This window comes from Poecilia reticulata, chromosome 12 (assembly GCF_904066995.2).
Source record: "Poecilia reticulata chromosome 12, P_reticulata-male-v2, whole genome shotgun sequence".
In the NCBI taxonomy this organism is placed as follows: Eukaryota; Metazoa; Chordata; class Actinopteri; order Cyprinodontiformes; family Poeciliidae; genus Poecilia; species Poecilia reticulata.
The window spans coordinates 3,067,759-3,086,007 of NC_088841.1; the positions used below are offsets into that span (position 1 = coordinate 3,067,759).

Here is an 18,249-nt window from a genome sequence, read left to right on the forward strand (position 1 = left end):
ACCTCCATTTGTGATTCTGCTGCATTTAATATCCCAAATGCTGGATTATTACTGCAGCTGAACAATCCTCCACTTTGTTTACAAAAAAAAACAATAACTACCTAACAGTTGTTATCAGTAATATTACTATATGCACACATGGACAAAATTGTTGGTGCTCCTCTGTTAAAGACCAAAAAATTATAATAATCACAGTGGTCACTGAAATACCTCAAAACTGACAAAAGTAATGAATAAGAAAACATTTTATGAAAATTAACCAATAGAAATTAGAGATTGCTTTTAAATTGTGTTTCAACAGATTTATTTAAAAAATAACCAATGAAACAAACCTGGTCAAAAAATGTCAATGTCAATTTATTAATACAGTACATTATAACAGAAGCTGACCAAAGTCCTGTACAATTCAATGAAACAAAACAAGACAAGAGCAAGAAAACTGTATTTAAAAGTAAGATTAAAACAAAATGCAAACTATCTAAAATATAACAAAAACTCAGTTTTTTCTTATATTTTGAGTCATTCTAGAGAAAGATATTTCCTTCATATGTCAACACATACAGAAAACATACATGATCAATATAACGCAATATAGAAGTGAGACAAATCATTCAGTGTAATTGTTTTTAAAGCTGTTTGAAATCCATTCTTCTGATGAATCTCCAGCATATTTAAGATGTTCCATGTGAACAGAACTATCTTAAACTCCCAACTTCAAATAATGTGGACTTTTGGAAGTTTTATTCAACCTTTGACTGCATGTCTAGTTTGAAAATCATGAACATTAAAAAACAAAAAAAAAAAACACTTTGGCTGTTTTGAACTTTCTTATGAGTAATCTGAAACTAAACAAGAAATTTAATAACATTTATAACTATATTGTGTGCCAAAAATCTCAATAAACACTAAGCCAGGATAAGTTTGTTTCTTTTAGTTTGTTTTTAAATTTGATTATGTTGAACCATAATGTCTCATTTCATTGGTTGTCAGTAAATAAGTTTGTCTGTCTGAGTTGTTTCTGTAATATTCTTTTTTTCTGTCATAAGCAAGAGTACAGACAGTTTTGTCCACATGTATATGATTATCGTGCCCTGATATTTAAAATCCTTTATTTTATATCCAGTCTACCTGCTGTGGTCTGAAAAAGTGTTAATGCTCTTTCAAGGTTTTTCAAACGTGACATTAAAACTAAAAATATGAATGTATTTTAATGCATAAGTAATGCATAACTGACTTAAACAAATTTGCTAGAAAAAAAAAAGCCCTTAAATTGTCTTTTCTTTCAGGACTGCTCTGTGCTTAGCTCCGTTCATTTAGTTTGAATAAAAGAAATTCTAACATGATTAATAATTCAAATACTAAATTATTAATCTCAGAACTCAAAATGGCATCTAAAGTGAAATAAATTTGGATTTAATCCAAATTACTGGAACAGAATTCTGTTTACTCGTAAAAGCTGATATTATTCACACACCTGGTGTGATGCCTGACCTGCACATTACTGCAGCAGGAAGCTACGATAGCCAGGCAGCATTCAGACAGCCAACCCCCCATCACCCAGTATGTGTGTGTTTGTGTGTGTTTATCACTGTGTGCATCTCCATGGAGAACAGACTTGGTCGACAGAGAATGTGTTCCCGATACTGTTGCTGCCAGTCTCAGCTCTGATAAAACTCTTTAAACAGCCACCAGCTTTTAGAATACAAATTAAGGGAAGTAACAAAGAGAACAAAAAGATTGTGATTTTTCCGTTTTTAACAGAATCCCTGAAGACACACAGAACCGTAGAGGAGTTCGTTTTCATCGTCCCACTGAAATCTTTTTGTTCGCGTGGCTCATTGTGTCGGAGTGGCAGAGAAATGAAGCCGACCCTGGAGTTGGATCTTCCCTTCCCGTCACAACTTCATCCGCTTGGTGAAGTAAACACATTGCTTTCCTCCAACAGTGGAAAGCAATGTGTGTGATCCACATGATCCACATGATCTAAATGATCTACACTCAAGCAGAGCCTTTGTAACCTCATGGTGCCGATTCAAAACACTGTAAGAGGTTCTTCCTCAATGCGGCGCCTTTTCTAACACTGTTTACTCTTTATCTACAGAATTTTAACAACATATTTTTCATTAAGACTTTAAGCTTTTCAGAACTGACTACCGTTGGAAAGTTTCACTCTTCAGCTGATTTTGGATAATAAATTCAATGGTTAATTAAAAGATAAGTCAATGAATTAGGAGATTTACAACCTATAGAAGTGCCAGACTTTCGGAGGGGCTGACGGGGCAGTAGCCCAGGGCTTCAGGTTTTGGGGGAGGGACGAAAGACTTTGAATGTTTTTGTAATAAATGCATGTTTTACATTGTACTTCATTTAAAAACTCCCAGGGTCAGATTAAGTGTTGTTTTGTTAAGATTGCTACATTTTGTTTAATGCTTACAAAACTCAAACATTTGAATATTCTGAACTTATAGTACACATTTTGGGAGCCGTCCAGTTAAAAACCCTGTTAATGTTTTTACAGCACAGTTGAACCCAGAGTGAGCGTCCTGTCGTTGTTTGAGTCTCTAAATGGATGTTGTTCGGGTTGTGTTGTGTTGTGTTGTGTTCTTTTCACGGCTCAAATGAAGCTGCACACGCAGGTTTTCATTGCTCAATCATTTTATTGTTGCCAGCTTCTTCTCAGCTTCCAGCCCAGACTGTTTACAATGGATGGTTGTTTGGAAGGTTCACAATGTGGATGTGATTTAAAAGGTTTAGTTTCAAACAACATAGTCAGAGCCGCTGACAGAATGAGAAAAGCTGCGTGTCTTTTTGTTATTCTGCTTTGATTAAAAAAAAAAAAAGAGTGGGAGATAAAGTGGGTGGTGAGATCTGTCTGACATGTAGTGATTTTCAGCTTTATTTCTATCACTGTGCATTCTGAGTCAGAACCAGTCAGGAAGTCCATAAAACTATACTCCAATAATGCGCTAAAACAATCTCCTTACAGTTTGTTATTTGACAGAAATCAAGATGGAAATTTAACAGTCGCCCAAATGGTCCAATAACCACTTGAAAGATGTGATTAAGCTGCATGTTCGGGTTGTGCGCTGCTGGAATAAGGCACTCCTGAATCAGAATAATAGAGAATAATGAACTTCAGGGACGTCATGATGCAAGCAGGCCCAGTGGAAGAAGTTAGAAGCTGTAAAACCTCCACATCCAGACTGATCAAGATCAACTTCTGACCCAGTGTTCTAAAGAATTATAATCTGCTCCACTGAGAGAGAGAAATGTAGCTGCCATGCTATCATTCTCACCATCTTAGAAGGGAGTAATAAGCTTCACAGAAATGCCCCGATAAGCTGAATAGAGAGATCAGGAAATGTCATATCAGTCTGGTTTGGGGAAATAGGTGAATTTATCACCATGTAATGCTCTCCTCAACAATAGACACTGATTGCCACTTGCTGTTTTGAGAATATGTATTCTTATCTCATGGCATTTTTGTGAAACCAGACTGTCATGATTGCATTCCTGTTTTATTTAGTTGACAATCACAGTGAACCAGTTGAAACGTTTTGTGAACCTGTCTGGAAGTTCTGTGTCGCTGCTGCTTTTCTCTTTAAGACGAGTCAAGGGAGGAAAGCTGGAATATATAAAAATTCCAGCTACTTTTTTTTAATCACTTTATTGCTTGCATCTCATCTGCTTAAAGTTGTTGTGGATTTTCAAGAAAATGCTGCAAATAATGCATAATGCACTGTGTTCAGGAAAACCTCTGAGGAGTGTCTTAGGAGGGACATTATTCAAACACCCAGGACAACGTAGGACAGCATATGATGCAGATTTGTATCTAGTAGCAGCTATTGTAGTGACTTTTGACATTAGCATATTTTCCACTGTACTTTAAACATGATAGATAAGAATTTCATTTATACAACAAATTGTCATTGTTGCTGTTGTTAGTACAGCTTCTGAAGACAGCAGCTAAAATTGCACAAAATAGAATAAAAAATAAATAAATTTGCTTAACGGCAACACAGCAACAATACCTGACATTTTTTGTTAGATTTTTCACCAGGATGAGATGTTTTTTTGTTGTTTTTTTTGGCACCGACTCATCATCAGCACAGTAGATGTAACTAAGTAGCTAATCAACCACTGGTCTGTTCAGATGATCACTTATTAATAATTACATAATAAACATCAATCTTGAAAACATTAAACTGTAAAGGATTGAATGTCCTGCTCATTGTGTGGGAAACATTTTTCGTGATTTTTGGTCTTTAACTCTGTTACACTAGTGGAACTGTTGTCAGTCAGTTGCCATGGCAATGGCTCTATGTGTGGCGTTGTCAACACGGAGAGCGATAAAAAAGCATGTGGGTGGCTTTGATTTGTTCTTTAACATTTTCTCTGCATTATTTTCTCCTCAACGTGGCTCACGGTGCTGAGTGAATAATTCCGACATTTCCAGGTTGCTTTCTGTTAACTGAATCTCTCTAATGCGGCAAGTAAAGGAATCTTCTTTTTGCCCTCCATGCGCTAAATTTCCGGATATACGTAAAAGGAAACATGCAACGTGTCTGCAGAAATCCTGGGATGCTTTGCACACCTTTTACCTGAGTAACATATTATGATATTATGTTGTGGAACAGACAAATGCTTTAGACATAGCCCTATCCTTACGTCTTATGACGAGATCATATGATTTAGTTTTTTATTTTACCTACCATCTGAAATATATGTGCGTTCCCTCTGACTTGTAGGGCGCTAGCAGAAAACGCATCTCTGATTGACCTGTCATTCATCTCTGTCTGACCAACATGTGTAGCACTTTGGCTGCTGATAGATAAAAACAAAGCACCTTTCAATGCCAGGGGTGATTCACTGCTGCACATGTCATCTTAAGTTTCAAAATGGAAACTTAAGGGTTTCATTTCAAAATGGAAACTTAAGGGTTTCCATTTTGATGTGACAGCTCATAGACTTGGAGCTTTGTATCTGTCAGAAGTGAGAAAGATATAAGGCAAAAATAAATGTTTTCCTCAATTTGACATCTTAACTGTTTTGTAGCCTTTACGCACATTTAGAATTAGAAGCTAAAGTAGAAATGTGGCTCTTGTTGTTTCTGACTAACAAGAAGAAGGTGGGCTGGTCAGGTGGAATCTTAATGAGAGGCTTTTGTTGTCCCTTCTTTTAGACTTCTTTCATTAGGGCCACACAACAAACTGAGCCGCCCTAATGATGCTGCGCAGCAGTTGGGCATTTTGTTATTGCTGCCAGCATGCAGGCTGTTTTTGGACTTCCAGAATGAATTAAAATGTCTTAAAATCCGACTGATGTCCTGAAATCAACTTGACCTTCCTGACTATAATCACTGGTACATGTTCCTTCTTTTTTTATCTACCTTTTAATGCACTGCTTCTGGTCATTACCAATGGTATAAACACACCAACGGAAGAAAAACATAACATTGTATTTTTCAGAGGTAAAAAAAAAAAAAGACACCATCAAAGGTTTTTCTGAAGCTATGCTTATTGAACTGAAAACAAACATTTACAATGGACAAATAACATTTCTGATTATATTTTAACCTTCAGTTTTTGTTGGTGGATGATCTGCTCTATCAGCTTCCCCTTTGGGACTTTTACACTATTGGATTTAGTTCTGGACTTTGCATAGGTTGTCCCAAAACTTTAAAAACCTTACTGGTGTAGCAATTATTTTCCTTTGATTTGGTAAATAATTTTTTGTCATTTTGCTGCTGAAAAATTAAATCCATCTTAAATTGAAGCATCTTAGCATACCTTTCTGTCTGGTATTTTGAACTGTTCATGGCTTTATTCATATCATTGCTACACTTCCAGCTGTTAACTCAGAGCGTGATTCTACCACCACCGTACGCCTGTGTGTGACGTTTTTATACCAAACATATGTGTGTATATGCTACATATATACTTGCTCAATAAATTACAATATCGTTGAAAATCACATTATTTTCAGGAACTCAGTTCACTAAGTGAAACACATTTACACTGAGATTGATGTTTTCAGACCTTTATTTCTGTTAAATATGAAGATATTCCACTGACAGCTAATGAAAACATGACATTTGGATTTGAATATTTCAGCAGGCCAATAAAAACATTTTTAACATTTAAAGGTGAGCTTAATTAAAAGCATGCTTACAGGTTGCCTCATTGGAAGTCATATTCAAATTTATTGAATATTAGAACTGTAGTTGGACCGTTTGTATTGCACGTTTCTGGTATGCCCATAAATCTGATGCACAACCAACATCCTCTAACAGCAACGATGGACCCTGAAGCTGCTTCTCCAGGCTCACTGAGGGTTAATTTCTGCTAGAAAAAATAATCGGATTGGATACTGGAACAGTTGTGTTCAGGTTGTGCTAAAGGTAGTTAGCCTATCAGTGAAGCTATTCAGGCCTAAAGTAGCATCCCAATGCTAAACATGTCAGCATCCACAGTCCACATTTCTAAGGAAGGATCAGGGCTTCCTGAAAACGGTTTTTGATTAAAATGCAATTAATTGTGATTAATTACTTACAGACCCTGCAAATAACTCGATTTAAAATTTTCAATCAAGTCCCACCGCTAGGTTCAATAAAATGGATTTTAAAGGGAAACAGTGTCCAGATGTAATACGGTCTTAAAAGGAAGAGCAGGTTTTCCACCATGGAGGATACAGACGTCGGTGCTGAAGGTCACACATTGACATCTGCTGTGTGACACGTCCAAACAGAGCGGCTGTAAATCATCCGTCCATGTCCGTGTGTCTGGGTTGAAACAACATTATAGAAATACTGCTGTTCATGTGAATGACTTGTTCATGTAGTGCATCAGAAAGGAACTACAGGGAACAGTCTGCTGATGCCTTCAGGATAATGAAGCATGAAATGGTGTTTGGTTTTCAAATGTCTACCTGCGAACAGCTCTGAAAAAACTCCTGGATGAAGCGTCCCAGAAGGGTAACCGCTCGTTCCTGATGAGAGAGATGACTCAACAGCTAAGCAATAAAACGAAAATCTCCCCGGATCGGTTTCAGTCCAGAACCACCGACAGGGAATATCAGTGGAATCAGCTTCTCTTGCAACAGAGAAGCTTTTTTTGGTTCTTGAGTTAAAGTGCAGGTTGCTTGTTGCAGCTTTCACAAAACGTGGCATAACAGCAGATAAACCTGTTGTTAAGCCCTGTGGGGGTTTCACTTTATCAATGGGATTTAGCAGCAGAATAAATTAATAATCACCAGCCACTTCAAGGAGCAAAACGCTGGAAGCAATGTTGTATGGTCCCTGATGGACTGATGCGGTTCTTCATTTTTATCCTCTGTCAATTCATATTTGCTAACTAAGTCAGATGTTTATTAGCTGTGTTTCCATTGACCATAAAATTGCGCAATTTGACATTTCAAAAATAAATTTGCTCAATGGAAACACGCCAATTTTGCAAAAATGTGTTTTTCGATAAAATGTTTTGGCGCTGGGATGAGATGTTTCTATTTGGCCGTATCGCAATTGGTGTATTCCGCAAAACTGCAAAGGAAAGACTTTTTTTCATCACACCAGTCACATGATCAATGAAGAAAATAACAGGAAGTGGTAGGAAGATCACGGCACAGCATGTTTTTTAATGACTTATGTGAACAGACTTATTCACATGTGATTTTAATTATGTTTCTTCTTTAATTCAAACAGCATAGTTGTGAAACTGTGTTTCTTTTTCAACATTACCAGAATATTAACAAACATTTTATCTCATTCATGATGCAAATGCCACTACTGTGAAGAGTTTTTTGCAATGTTTTTATGCTGTTGTTGCTGATTATATCTAGTTTTAGAAATTAAAGGCCAATGTAACAAAAGGTCCTCCAGAAATGGGTGACATTTGACAACATTCAAGGTCTGGTCATATAGAGGTGCTTTTGATTAAAAAAAAAAAGGCATTCACTTCCTCACAAGATCAAACACAGATGTGATTTCTGCCTCTATCTTTTACCAGGACATTATAGGTAGCATCACAACAAGAATCCTATCATTGTGAAGCATCTCTGGTGTAACTGAAAGGAAGAATCTGCACAATGCAGTGCAGAGAGTTTCTATTTTTCTCCCTCTTCTTGAACACAATTTGTAAGACAAGATGTCCTCAGTAGTTTGGGAGAATATCTCTCACCTCTCTGATACAATCTAAGTTAGTAAAGATGTTCAATCAAATCCAAGTCTGCACAGTTGCTCATCTGGATGACAGAAGCATCTTTTTGTTTCCACAGAAATCTTAATATTAGTCGTGGGACTCGAGTAAAATTGTTAATCGAGGTAATTGCAGGGTTTGTAATTGATTGTGTTTAAATTGAAAACTATTTATGGACAAAATGAACAAAATTTTAAATAAAAAAATTCCTCTTCTGCAAAATTATTGAATAAATATAGATATGAGCTCAACAAGAAAGATGTTGTTTATAATCTGTTAATTATGTCATTAAACTATCAGATTGGTGCAAAGTGCTGCTCTACCCATTCAGCTTTCAACCTGATAATCATTTAGAAATATAGACGCTGACATTAGTGTTGGGGACACATGTTGCTACGTGGTTAGCACCGAGATGCTATTTTAGGCTAGAATAGCTTCGCTGCTATGCTAGCTCCTTTTAGTACAACTTGAACACAATGGTCTTTTCCAGCGTCCAATCAGATTGTTTACTGGAGCTAAGATGAACCCCCATTGAGTCCACAGAAGCAGCATTGTCATCCATCACTGTAGTTAGTGAATGTGCGTCACATTTACAGACGTACCAGAAACGTGAACACCAAGGTTCTGTCCAGAAACCTATGTGAAAAAACATTTTAAATTCATTACGATTTATGTAATTAAGTGAAATAACTCCCGACCTTCGTTAGCTATAAGTTTTTCTTAAAATGATTAGGAGTCAAACCTCTCAAATCATCTCCTTGCACTTCTAATAAATAAATAATTAAATCTCATTGAGCTTTATTATCTTCAAGCAGATCATAGTTTGGACTTGGACTACACTTCAATTCAATTTTCTGAATTGTTTTTTGTAAAATAAATAGCGTAGCAGTCATGGAACTAAACAACTTAATCAGCACTATGTAAATTTACATAATACAGATAAACAGATGATCCTCTTGTTCTGCTCCGTCAGCATGTAACTTCCTTTCCACTCGGGCTCATCATGTGGCCAAGTGCACTGGCAGATGTTTTCAGAATAACAACAGTTATTCATGACGTTTGCCATGTAGAAATTATATTTCTACATGGCAAATAATGCAGGTGTAGTAGAGTGAATATATGTAGTCCTTTCCTATCAAGCTGTCTGATGTAATTTGCTCCCAATCTCAAGTTATTAGCTTAATGTCTCTCGGTTGGGAAGTGGATATTTCTGGTAATTCATTTATAGGAAGTCTTTTTTTTTTTTTTTTTGCTCAACGTTTAAATCAGAGCTGCATTTGTCTTATCATCTCATCTCAGATTTGTTGCTGCTTCTTTCTAGTTCTGCAGCCTGAGCGGTTTGTTAGAAGGCGAGCAGAGAGTTAATTTCCTCTCGGCTTGATGGCTGCGATTGCTGCTATCAGTTCAACAAAGCAATTTTAATGAGATCCAAAGGTTTGAAATAAGATCTGAAACTCTTCTGATATTGTTTTTCTCTCTTTGCCTTTTAATTGGCAGACTTTTTGAGAGAGCAGAGTGCCCCACAACTCTTCTCTTCTCTTTCACCACACTCCATCATTCCTGTGTTGTTTTTCTTCCCACCACTAATTTGATCTCAGCTAAATGTTTGAAGACTCCAACTAAAATCTAACTCCTAACTATCTGTGAGGCTGCTCAGCATCTGGGCTTCGATTATTCATCTGATGACTGAACCCAGTTAGTCCCGCGTCACCGAGGCTACGTGATTAATCGACACTTGCCTCGCCTTGTTTGCATTGTGAAGTTACGTCCTGAAGCTCATCGGTCTGAGAGAGAGAGAGAGAGAAAAAAGAATCCTACATTCGGTAAACTTCATTTTTGCATCACGGGGGAAAGGCAGCAGCATCCATCTTTTTTATTGTCTAATAATGTTGCAGCTTCATTTGTTTTGCACGTTACAATATTAAAACCACATTAAAAGCTCGTTTTGATTCCGTCTAAACAAGCCCTCCATCCGGCGCTGTCTGTCTGCGTCTGTGTGTCCCTCTCATTAGACATCATTGTTAGCTCGGTTCTAAGGCAGAAATATGGCCATAAATAAGGTAATTGGGATGAGCGTAGCAACAAAACAAAGGCTCAGTAAATGCAAATGGACTCACACAGGAGACCAATTAAGGACTAAAGGATTGTCAACCAATGACTTCCTAGAAAATTCTGTCAGCACTGTAAAGCAAATGAGATCGCAGATGTAGAGTTCAGGCAACAAACTGACACCGCAGTCTGACAGGGTCGACTCACCCACAGTGGGAAAGGGAAGCGCTTTCTTATTATGTTTTTCTTTTTTTTATCACAATATCTTGGAAAGCTAACTACGACAGTGTAAGGGCCAGACTATGGGGGGTGTTTAAAAAATAAATAAATAAATAAATGAACGAAAAACGTCAGAATAAAGACACAAAGAGACCAACGTCAGAATAAAGACACAAACGTACCAGAAGAAAGTTGTAAAATTACTAGAAAAAGTGGTTTTAATGAGCAAAATGTCATCTGTCCTGACCGGCTCGTCTTTAAATAGACTCAAGTTGTTCAAAGTCCTGATACTGATGATAATTTGATGAAACTAAAAGATTAAACATGTCCGATGAGTAAAAATATACCAAAACCAATGTGGACTGTTACAAGATGTTTAACTGTCCACATTTTAATTATTTTAATTACTAATTCATTCTACTGATATTATGAATTTATTCTGGTAATATATTTAGTTTATTCTCATATTTTTTTACTTTGGGGACATTATGAGTTTATTCTCATGTTAGTCTGCCTTACTTTCTTATGACTTAATTCTTGTAATATTCTGACTTTCTGCTCATGATATTTATACTATGAATTTATACTTATATTATTATGCCTTTTTTCCTCTTATTAATACTTTACTCATATGAGTTTTTTCACATAATACAACTTTATGGTCATCAAACTTTTCTCTCATATTTTATGACTTTTTTTGTCTCATATTATCACTTTATTCCCATCACACTATGATGTAATCCTCCTTACGCTTTGTCTTTATTTTTGTAACATTTATTGTGATCTAATAATATTATGACATAATTCTGATGTCACTAACACATGCAGGGTTGTATCATAATGCAGAATTTTTTCAGAAAATGACTTTTTGAGGCAATAATTCCTGCTTCAAACACCATTCATCACCAGCACTGTGAAAGCACTAAATCTAAATGTTGTATTTGTCTAAAGACATTAACATCAGCCATTGTTTAAGTCTAACATCCAGATTTAAAGCAACAAAGAGAAAAATGCTCGCTGATTTGAGCGTCCTCTGACCTTAGAGGGATAAATCATGAAAAACATTAGATCTGCTTGTTAGTTACAATAAAAGGTGATCTGAGATCTCATTTTTCAGGAAGAAGGGAAAGCTGGCAATAAAGATAAAAATGGATGAGATGGACCCAGTCGAGCTTTTCTAAATGGCTTCTCTGTAGTCAGAATCAAACTGCTTAGCAAAGAGATTACAGCTCCAGTCAGCAGTTTGCATAGCCTCCTTATGGGTCCAGTGATGTAGACATTTTGAATTTTTAATGGTTTATTAAAACTGTTTTTATACCCGGTTGAGATATATGCATAATATTGAGTCTAAACTGATAAAAGTCTAATTATCGGAGAAGGTATTGCTTATCAGCCTTTAAAGCAGGGCGTCAAACTCATTTTCTTTTTGGGCCACATCAAAAATCTGAAAGTCCTTAAAGGGCCGGTTGTGCCAGAATATATTGATAAAACCCAGTAAGCTGTGAAAATATTAATAAACAGCTGTTTGTTTCAGCATTTAATAATATTGAACATCTTTTCACATTGATCAGTCCATCCAGGATTTTGTGATTGTTTTTTTGCAATCAAAATCAGAGATTTTTTGGTGCCAATTTCTAAATATTTATAAGGAATTTTTCACGATATTTGTGCTAATGTGACTTTTTATTAATCACCTTATGAATCACTTGACATCGCTGAGGCGGCAGTCACTTAAACCCAATGGTCTTGGTCAATTTTCAGAAAAATTTGCAGTAAAATCAGAGAAAAAAAAGAGGGGATCTGTTGATTTTATGACTTAAAACCCTATGGTGTGCCAGATTTGGCCCCTGGGCCTTGAGTTTGTAATTTAACTGCCAAAAGGTTGTAGATTCAGGAATCAGGTTCCAGGTTTTCCAGACTCAAATTGTCTTGATCCAAGATTAATTGGAGACTGACTAACTAGTCTTAATATCAATAATAAAACATATATATTTTATTAAACTGATTTCAGGATTGCTTTGGAACGAAGATCAGATGAGCACTTCAAATATTTTCAGGAGTCAGAATGGTGTCACTCAGAGGAATTGTGAGTTGTGGATCTGTGAAAAAGGAGCAGAATCCCAGATAAAGCTAAGCAATGAAGAGAACTCACAAAAAAAGTGTCAGAACTTTTTCTGAAAATGTTCTGCCATCATAAAGCTGGGTAACAAAGTCGTGTAATCCGGCATTGTGTGGAAGTAGAGGACGAGTATTAATAGGTGCGCCTGTTTCTTGCCTCTGCACATCAGAGGCACGTCGTGCGTTGAAAGAAAACCGCCATCACGCTTTCATTAATTGGCCTAACGTTTCATAGGCGTAGGGAAATAAGCTGCTTTGGTAAATAATGCTCCTGCATCTCCCTCTCTCGCAACTGATTCTGTAACATGCACCATTTGATCTGAAGCTAAGTGAGCCGGCTAATGTTTTTTTTTTTTTTTTTTTGGTTGTTAAAAGGAATGTCAAAGAATTCCACATCAGAGGTATCACAACCCACAAACACCATATGTGAGGCACATATGGTGCAAGATTTATGCTGAGATCTACTCAGATGTTGCAGGATTGACCCAATAATAACATCACTTAACTGACAGACGCTCTGTCCACAATGATTAGGCTTCACTCATCAGACAGACCTACTCTCTGATGATCAGCTCGAGTTAGTAACTCCATTCTTAAAATGGAGAAAAAAGTCAATAAAATGATAGCGGCAAAGTATCCCCCAAAATGCCTCATATGTAGCTGCTCCCAAGTAGGCGGGGCTTGTCGCTCTAACACTGAATAAGACATCGATTTCTCCTCTGATTGGCTGATAGATGATGAGGATTAGCACCATGTCTGAATTATGATACAACAGCAGGTGATGATGCTAAGCTGTTCAGTGGTTAAAATAATTTTATTTTATAAAAGTCTAATTTGGGCATGGCTCTTGTAATGGATGTAGTGTTGATTAACCCTCTGATTTTTAAAAAAGTTTTCTCTGCAAAGAAGTTGGCAAATTCATGTCAGGTTTGACTGCAGGTGGTTCCATCACTGGAGGGTTTGTGAGCCTGTTGACTGCTGCTGATAAAACTCAAATATTGTTAATGTTTTCGTTTATGATTTCTGCTAAGAACAGTTCCCTTGCATGTTTTCGTGTGGTTAGCTACGCAGTCTTCCTTTATAAATTTCATAATAAATGTGTAGTTGAGTTTTAGTTTAGTTTAGTTTACGTTCAACAAAGTCGTCTTGCTGATCTGTTTGCACATATCTCCATGGAGACTTTGTTCCTAACAGACAGAACCTTCACATTAATGGGAGCAATGATACTTTAAATTTTAGAATGGATGTTATCTACCAACTCATCTACATGGTTACAGTATCAGGGTGAGGAGGAAGAGTATAGCTGATTAGAAGTTTCTGCTGAAATAGACAAAGATTTGCACACATTTGTAATGGAAAGAAACTCAAGGCAGAAAATTAGTTATTAGAATCACCAGTATTCATTCACACTAATGGGTCTGTGGGATCTGAGAGGATCTAGTTTAGGATTTCTATGCTGATGTTTCCTCTATAGAAATTTCTTGAAGCTGTGTTTTTGGTTTTGCTTCTATGCTTCTTTAAACGATTGGAAGTTGAAGCGGCAAAGAGAACTCATTGGGCTTTACATATACTCTTACATATGCTTTTTTTTACATTAACGAACAGGTCCAAAGTTGTTTTTTTATGTATATCTCAAGATGTAAAGGGACAGAAAAAACTCTTGTTGACAGCTCAAAAACCTTTCACTGCATCTATTTTAAAGCGACATGGAGAGAGCTTCTGGAGGTCTTAATGGAGTTTATGAATTGTGTAAAACTCGACGACTCCAACCTTTTAAAAGCCTTCCTCCATTTTAAGGAAGCCTGCTGTTTGTTGTTGAAAGGGTGAGAGAAAAGACGCGGGGTGTGTGTGAATGCGTACATACAGGAGGTTTGTGTGTGCGTGTGTGGGTGTGTGTGTGTGTGCGGGCGTGTGCGTGTGTGTGTGTGTGTGTGTGTGTGTGTGTGTGTGTGTGTGTGTGTGTGTGTGTGTGTGTGTGTGTGTGTGTGTGTGTGTGTGTAAATGCTGCTGTGTGCTGTTTTGAACCAAGCTGCTGGAGATGGCATTTTAGAATGCATGGCAGAGCGGTTTCCCTGTCTATGCTTTTCTTTTTCGTATTTTTTTTTTGCACCTTCTTGCTCCCACACGTGGGGTTGACTCCTGTCATGCTCTACTGCCTGGTTTCCGTGCTGCGCTGTGTGTGTGTTTGTGTGTCTGTGTGTATAATCAGTGTGTGTTGAATGTGGAGTAAAGCTCATCTAGGCTCTGGCTGCTCTGTCTGTATACATGGCATCATTTATGAAAAGTTTCAACCAGCTTAAACCTTTTGATTTTTTTGCATGATTTCAGCCACAAACTGCAGTGTGTTTTATTGGATGTTTGTGAACACAAATTGGTATATATTTAGGAAATTAATAAAAATGGTACAATGATTGCCCAGTACTTTTAAAACCTGCTTTTGTTACCATTATGCATCCTCTGAGGTATTTCTCTACCAGCTTTGTACAGACGGACATTTTAGCCCGTTCTTCTTTGCAACATTGCTCCATCTTCCTTAGATTGGATGCTTCTGTTAATATGTGTTTTTAAGTTTTGGCCACGTGTTCTTAATTGGATAGAGGTCTGGACTTTAACTGGGCCACCCTGGTGGAATTGCTGTGATCTAAACTATTCTTTTGTAACCCTGGATGTATGTTCTGTTGCCGTCCTGTCCTCTGACTCGAGTATTTTCCTCCTCTTACAGGTTTTATATCAGAGAATGCTTTGTATTTGGTTCCATCCATCTTCATATCACCTGGATTAGATTTCCTTGTCTCTGCCAAGAAAAGCGTTCCCACTACATCATGTTCTTACTGTGGGGATGGGAGTGTTCAGTGTTATATGTCACGTTAGATTTATGCCTTCTTTAAAGTTTTGATCGTTGAACAAAAAGAGTACTTTTATGTCTGATTTGATTACAGCACTTTCTGTGACTTGTGCCAAACTAGAAACAGGCTTTCTAATGGCTTCCCTTGTGTTGAGGGACAGCCTGGGAAGATTCATCTGCTTAAAGACAAACCAAAATATGATTATTCTTGAACATGTTTAATCCTTTTCTAGGCTAAAGAAGGTTCTAATATTCCTTTAGCCTACGAGAACATTCCTTAGCCATCAATAGCTTTCTTTGGTCTTCTAAACCTTCCTTTAGAATTGTAGATCTATCTTTACCTTTCTAGAACATTCTTTAGCATTCTAGAGCTTTCTAGGACTTCCTTTAGCATTGAGCACTTTGTTGCATGTTCTTAAATGTTCCACAGATTACTAATTGCATACATTTCTCATGACAAATTCCTTCATTTCCCATAATCCAGATGGATGCCAACAAGTTTGACCAGCAAGTTTGAGCAGCTAGCTGGACGCGTTGCTCTGTTTCGTCTCCACCAGGAGAGACACCGGACATCAGACCTTACTCTTTAAGGCATTTTAGTTATTTCCTGTCTTGCCACTTGTCCTCAGCCTTTGATTTCCTTTTCTTCTCAGATAAAGAAGTCCCCACAGTCCCTCTCTCAATTCAGTCTCCAGTGTTGACAACAGCCGGCATAAGGGAAGACGGATCTAAAGGTAAAACTTCCAGCCTCGCAGCAGGAGGTTTCCTGCACTCTGTGCTGGCCCAAAGAGGACGCCTCTTCTCCAAGAAAGGGGAGGTCGTCCCCTCTGCGCTGCCCCAGAATCTGCTTCCTCTCCTGGGCAGAGGACTCAGTGTCAACTCCGTCCATGGAAGCAACTCCCAGGAGCATCAAAGCGAGGGATTACCGACAAGGGCAAAGTCCCCAGCATCAGCTGCAGCGTCTGGCCAGGGCAGCCGTCCAAGCCAACTGCCGTCCACAGACACACACTCTCAGCTGCCTCACACAAGGACACACACACCTGAGCCAGAGGCGGAAATAACCACTGTACCAGACGTGGACACTGAAACGCCTTTATCAAGTATGTGTCATAGTTAAACTGACATTCTGTCTGAAATACTTAAATGAAATTATATTTTTTCTTCTTTCAAGTTTTGGAAAATGTTGCATCTGAATGTTTGTGTTGCAGCAATTTGTGCGCTATTTATTAGCCCAGCAAACCTTAAGAACATGGAAGAGACTCAGGACAAAAGACACCGTTTGAAGTTAAATGATATTTTTGCAACAATAAATACCGTGGGTATCTGAAAATGTTTTTGAACACAATTTTCTTTCATTCTTTCAATGTTGGTTTTCCTATGAAGTGTCAGTTTGAATTTCCTTTTGAAAGAAAGACAGTAATATCTCCAGTGCCCTTCTAAACCTAAAAAGCTGTTTTATTCTGTTATTATCATCTGAGCATAGCTAACCTTTACTACTTACATTAAGAGGTCCGCTATTTAAATCTTGTGCTTTTAATATGGCGTTTTGGTTCAGTTTGTAGAGAAATATGACCTTTTTTAACCATGAAAGTAAACTATCAGTCACTTTCTTCTTGGATTATTTGCTTTCAAACCAAAATTTGCTTTTTCATACTACAAAAATATCTAAAATGTACTAGTTTAAGTGCTAAAATAATATATACTACCAAACATTAAGAATCAGTGACATAATCAGTATTAAAATCTGTCTAAATTCAGTCCAAATGATAATTCTCCCCCTATCCTGTTGTATATTTTTGTTAGATGCTTAAAGAAACCAGAAAATTTAGCATAGTTCTCAAAATTAATAGTTACTAATTGTCTATCAGATTAAAGCCTTGAATTCTGATATGTCAAATTGATCATCAAACTGAGAGGAAAACTCACCAAAACACACTAAGTTCAGTGTTTTTTCTTTAAACTCAAGGAGCATCAAACCCAGTGTAGTTTCATAATTTGAATCTTTTATTGTTTAAACCTAAATGATGAAACTGAACAACATTTATCCTCATACAATAATGCATGATGGGAAAACCTCAGTTGGAGGAAAATACTACATTTCCTCAGTTTTCATGACATGTAGATGTAAGTGTGCATTACTCTGCACTAATCCACATGAAATGTATGTAAACTATCTGAGGGGAACTTTCATTCATTCTCACTGAAAAATAAAACAACGTTCAACCAGAAACATTTGTTGCAACCTCATCTGACCCAGTGATTGTGGTCAGTCCCTGAACTCAGCACCGTGAGCCGACAGCTTCTGGAGAAGGAGTTGTCATGAGGGCCTGATCAGCCAATTAGAAGTGCTTAGGGAAATTGATGGTCTTCTCAGTCAACCTTTGAGGAAAAAAATAACTAAATATGTATCATTTTTTCTGCTTCAGTCAAATATAAACAAACTACCAATGTTGATAAATCTTTCTACACGCTGAAGCTGTTTCATATTCAAGGTTTTCAATCAAATCGTAACTGAATAAAATTATTAAAGTCCATATTTCAAAGTTTTAAGTAGACCAATTATTGGTGATTCTATTTTAAGCTTTCAAAATTTCTAAATTAGCAAAACAACATCAGGTCACTCAACTAAGAGATACTTTGACAGACACAGTTGTCTGTCAAAGTATAATGTTGGTTCCTTCAACATTATGTTAAGGAACCACAACATCATTACATCATCAGATCATCACCTTCCTAAAATAGTAAAAAAAAAAAATTGCCTAAAAGAACAAAGTGTTGATTTTTATTTTATTTATTTATTATTTACAAAAATCACTTTTGGAAAAA

The 18,249-nt window shown here is 37.0% G+C and overlaps 1 protein-coding gene across 4 annotated transcripts in view; it reads left to right on the forward strand.

The window, feature by feature from the left end:
• sez6l (seizure related 6 homolog (mouse)-like) overlaps window positions 1-18,249 on the forward strand; it is an 81,027-nt gene that overhangs the window by 39,985 nt on the left and 22,793 nt on the right. For all 4 annotated transcript variants that reach the window (XM_081613406.1, XM_081613403.1, XM_081613404.1 and 1 more), the window contains exon 2: window positions 16,077-16,523. In XM_081613406.1, coding sequence (XP_081469532.1) covers window positions 16,077-16,523 — 447 coding nt within the window. The remainder of the gene's footprint in view (window positions 1-16,076; window positions 16,524-18,249) is intronic.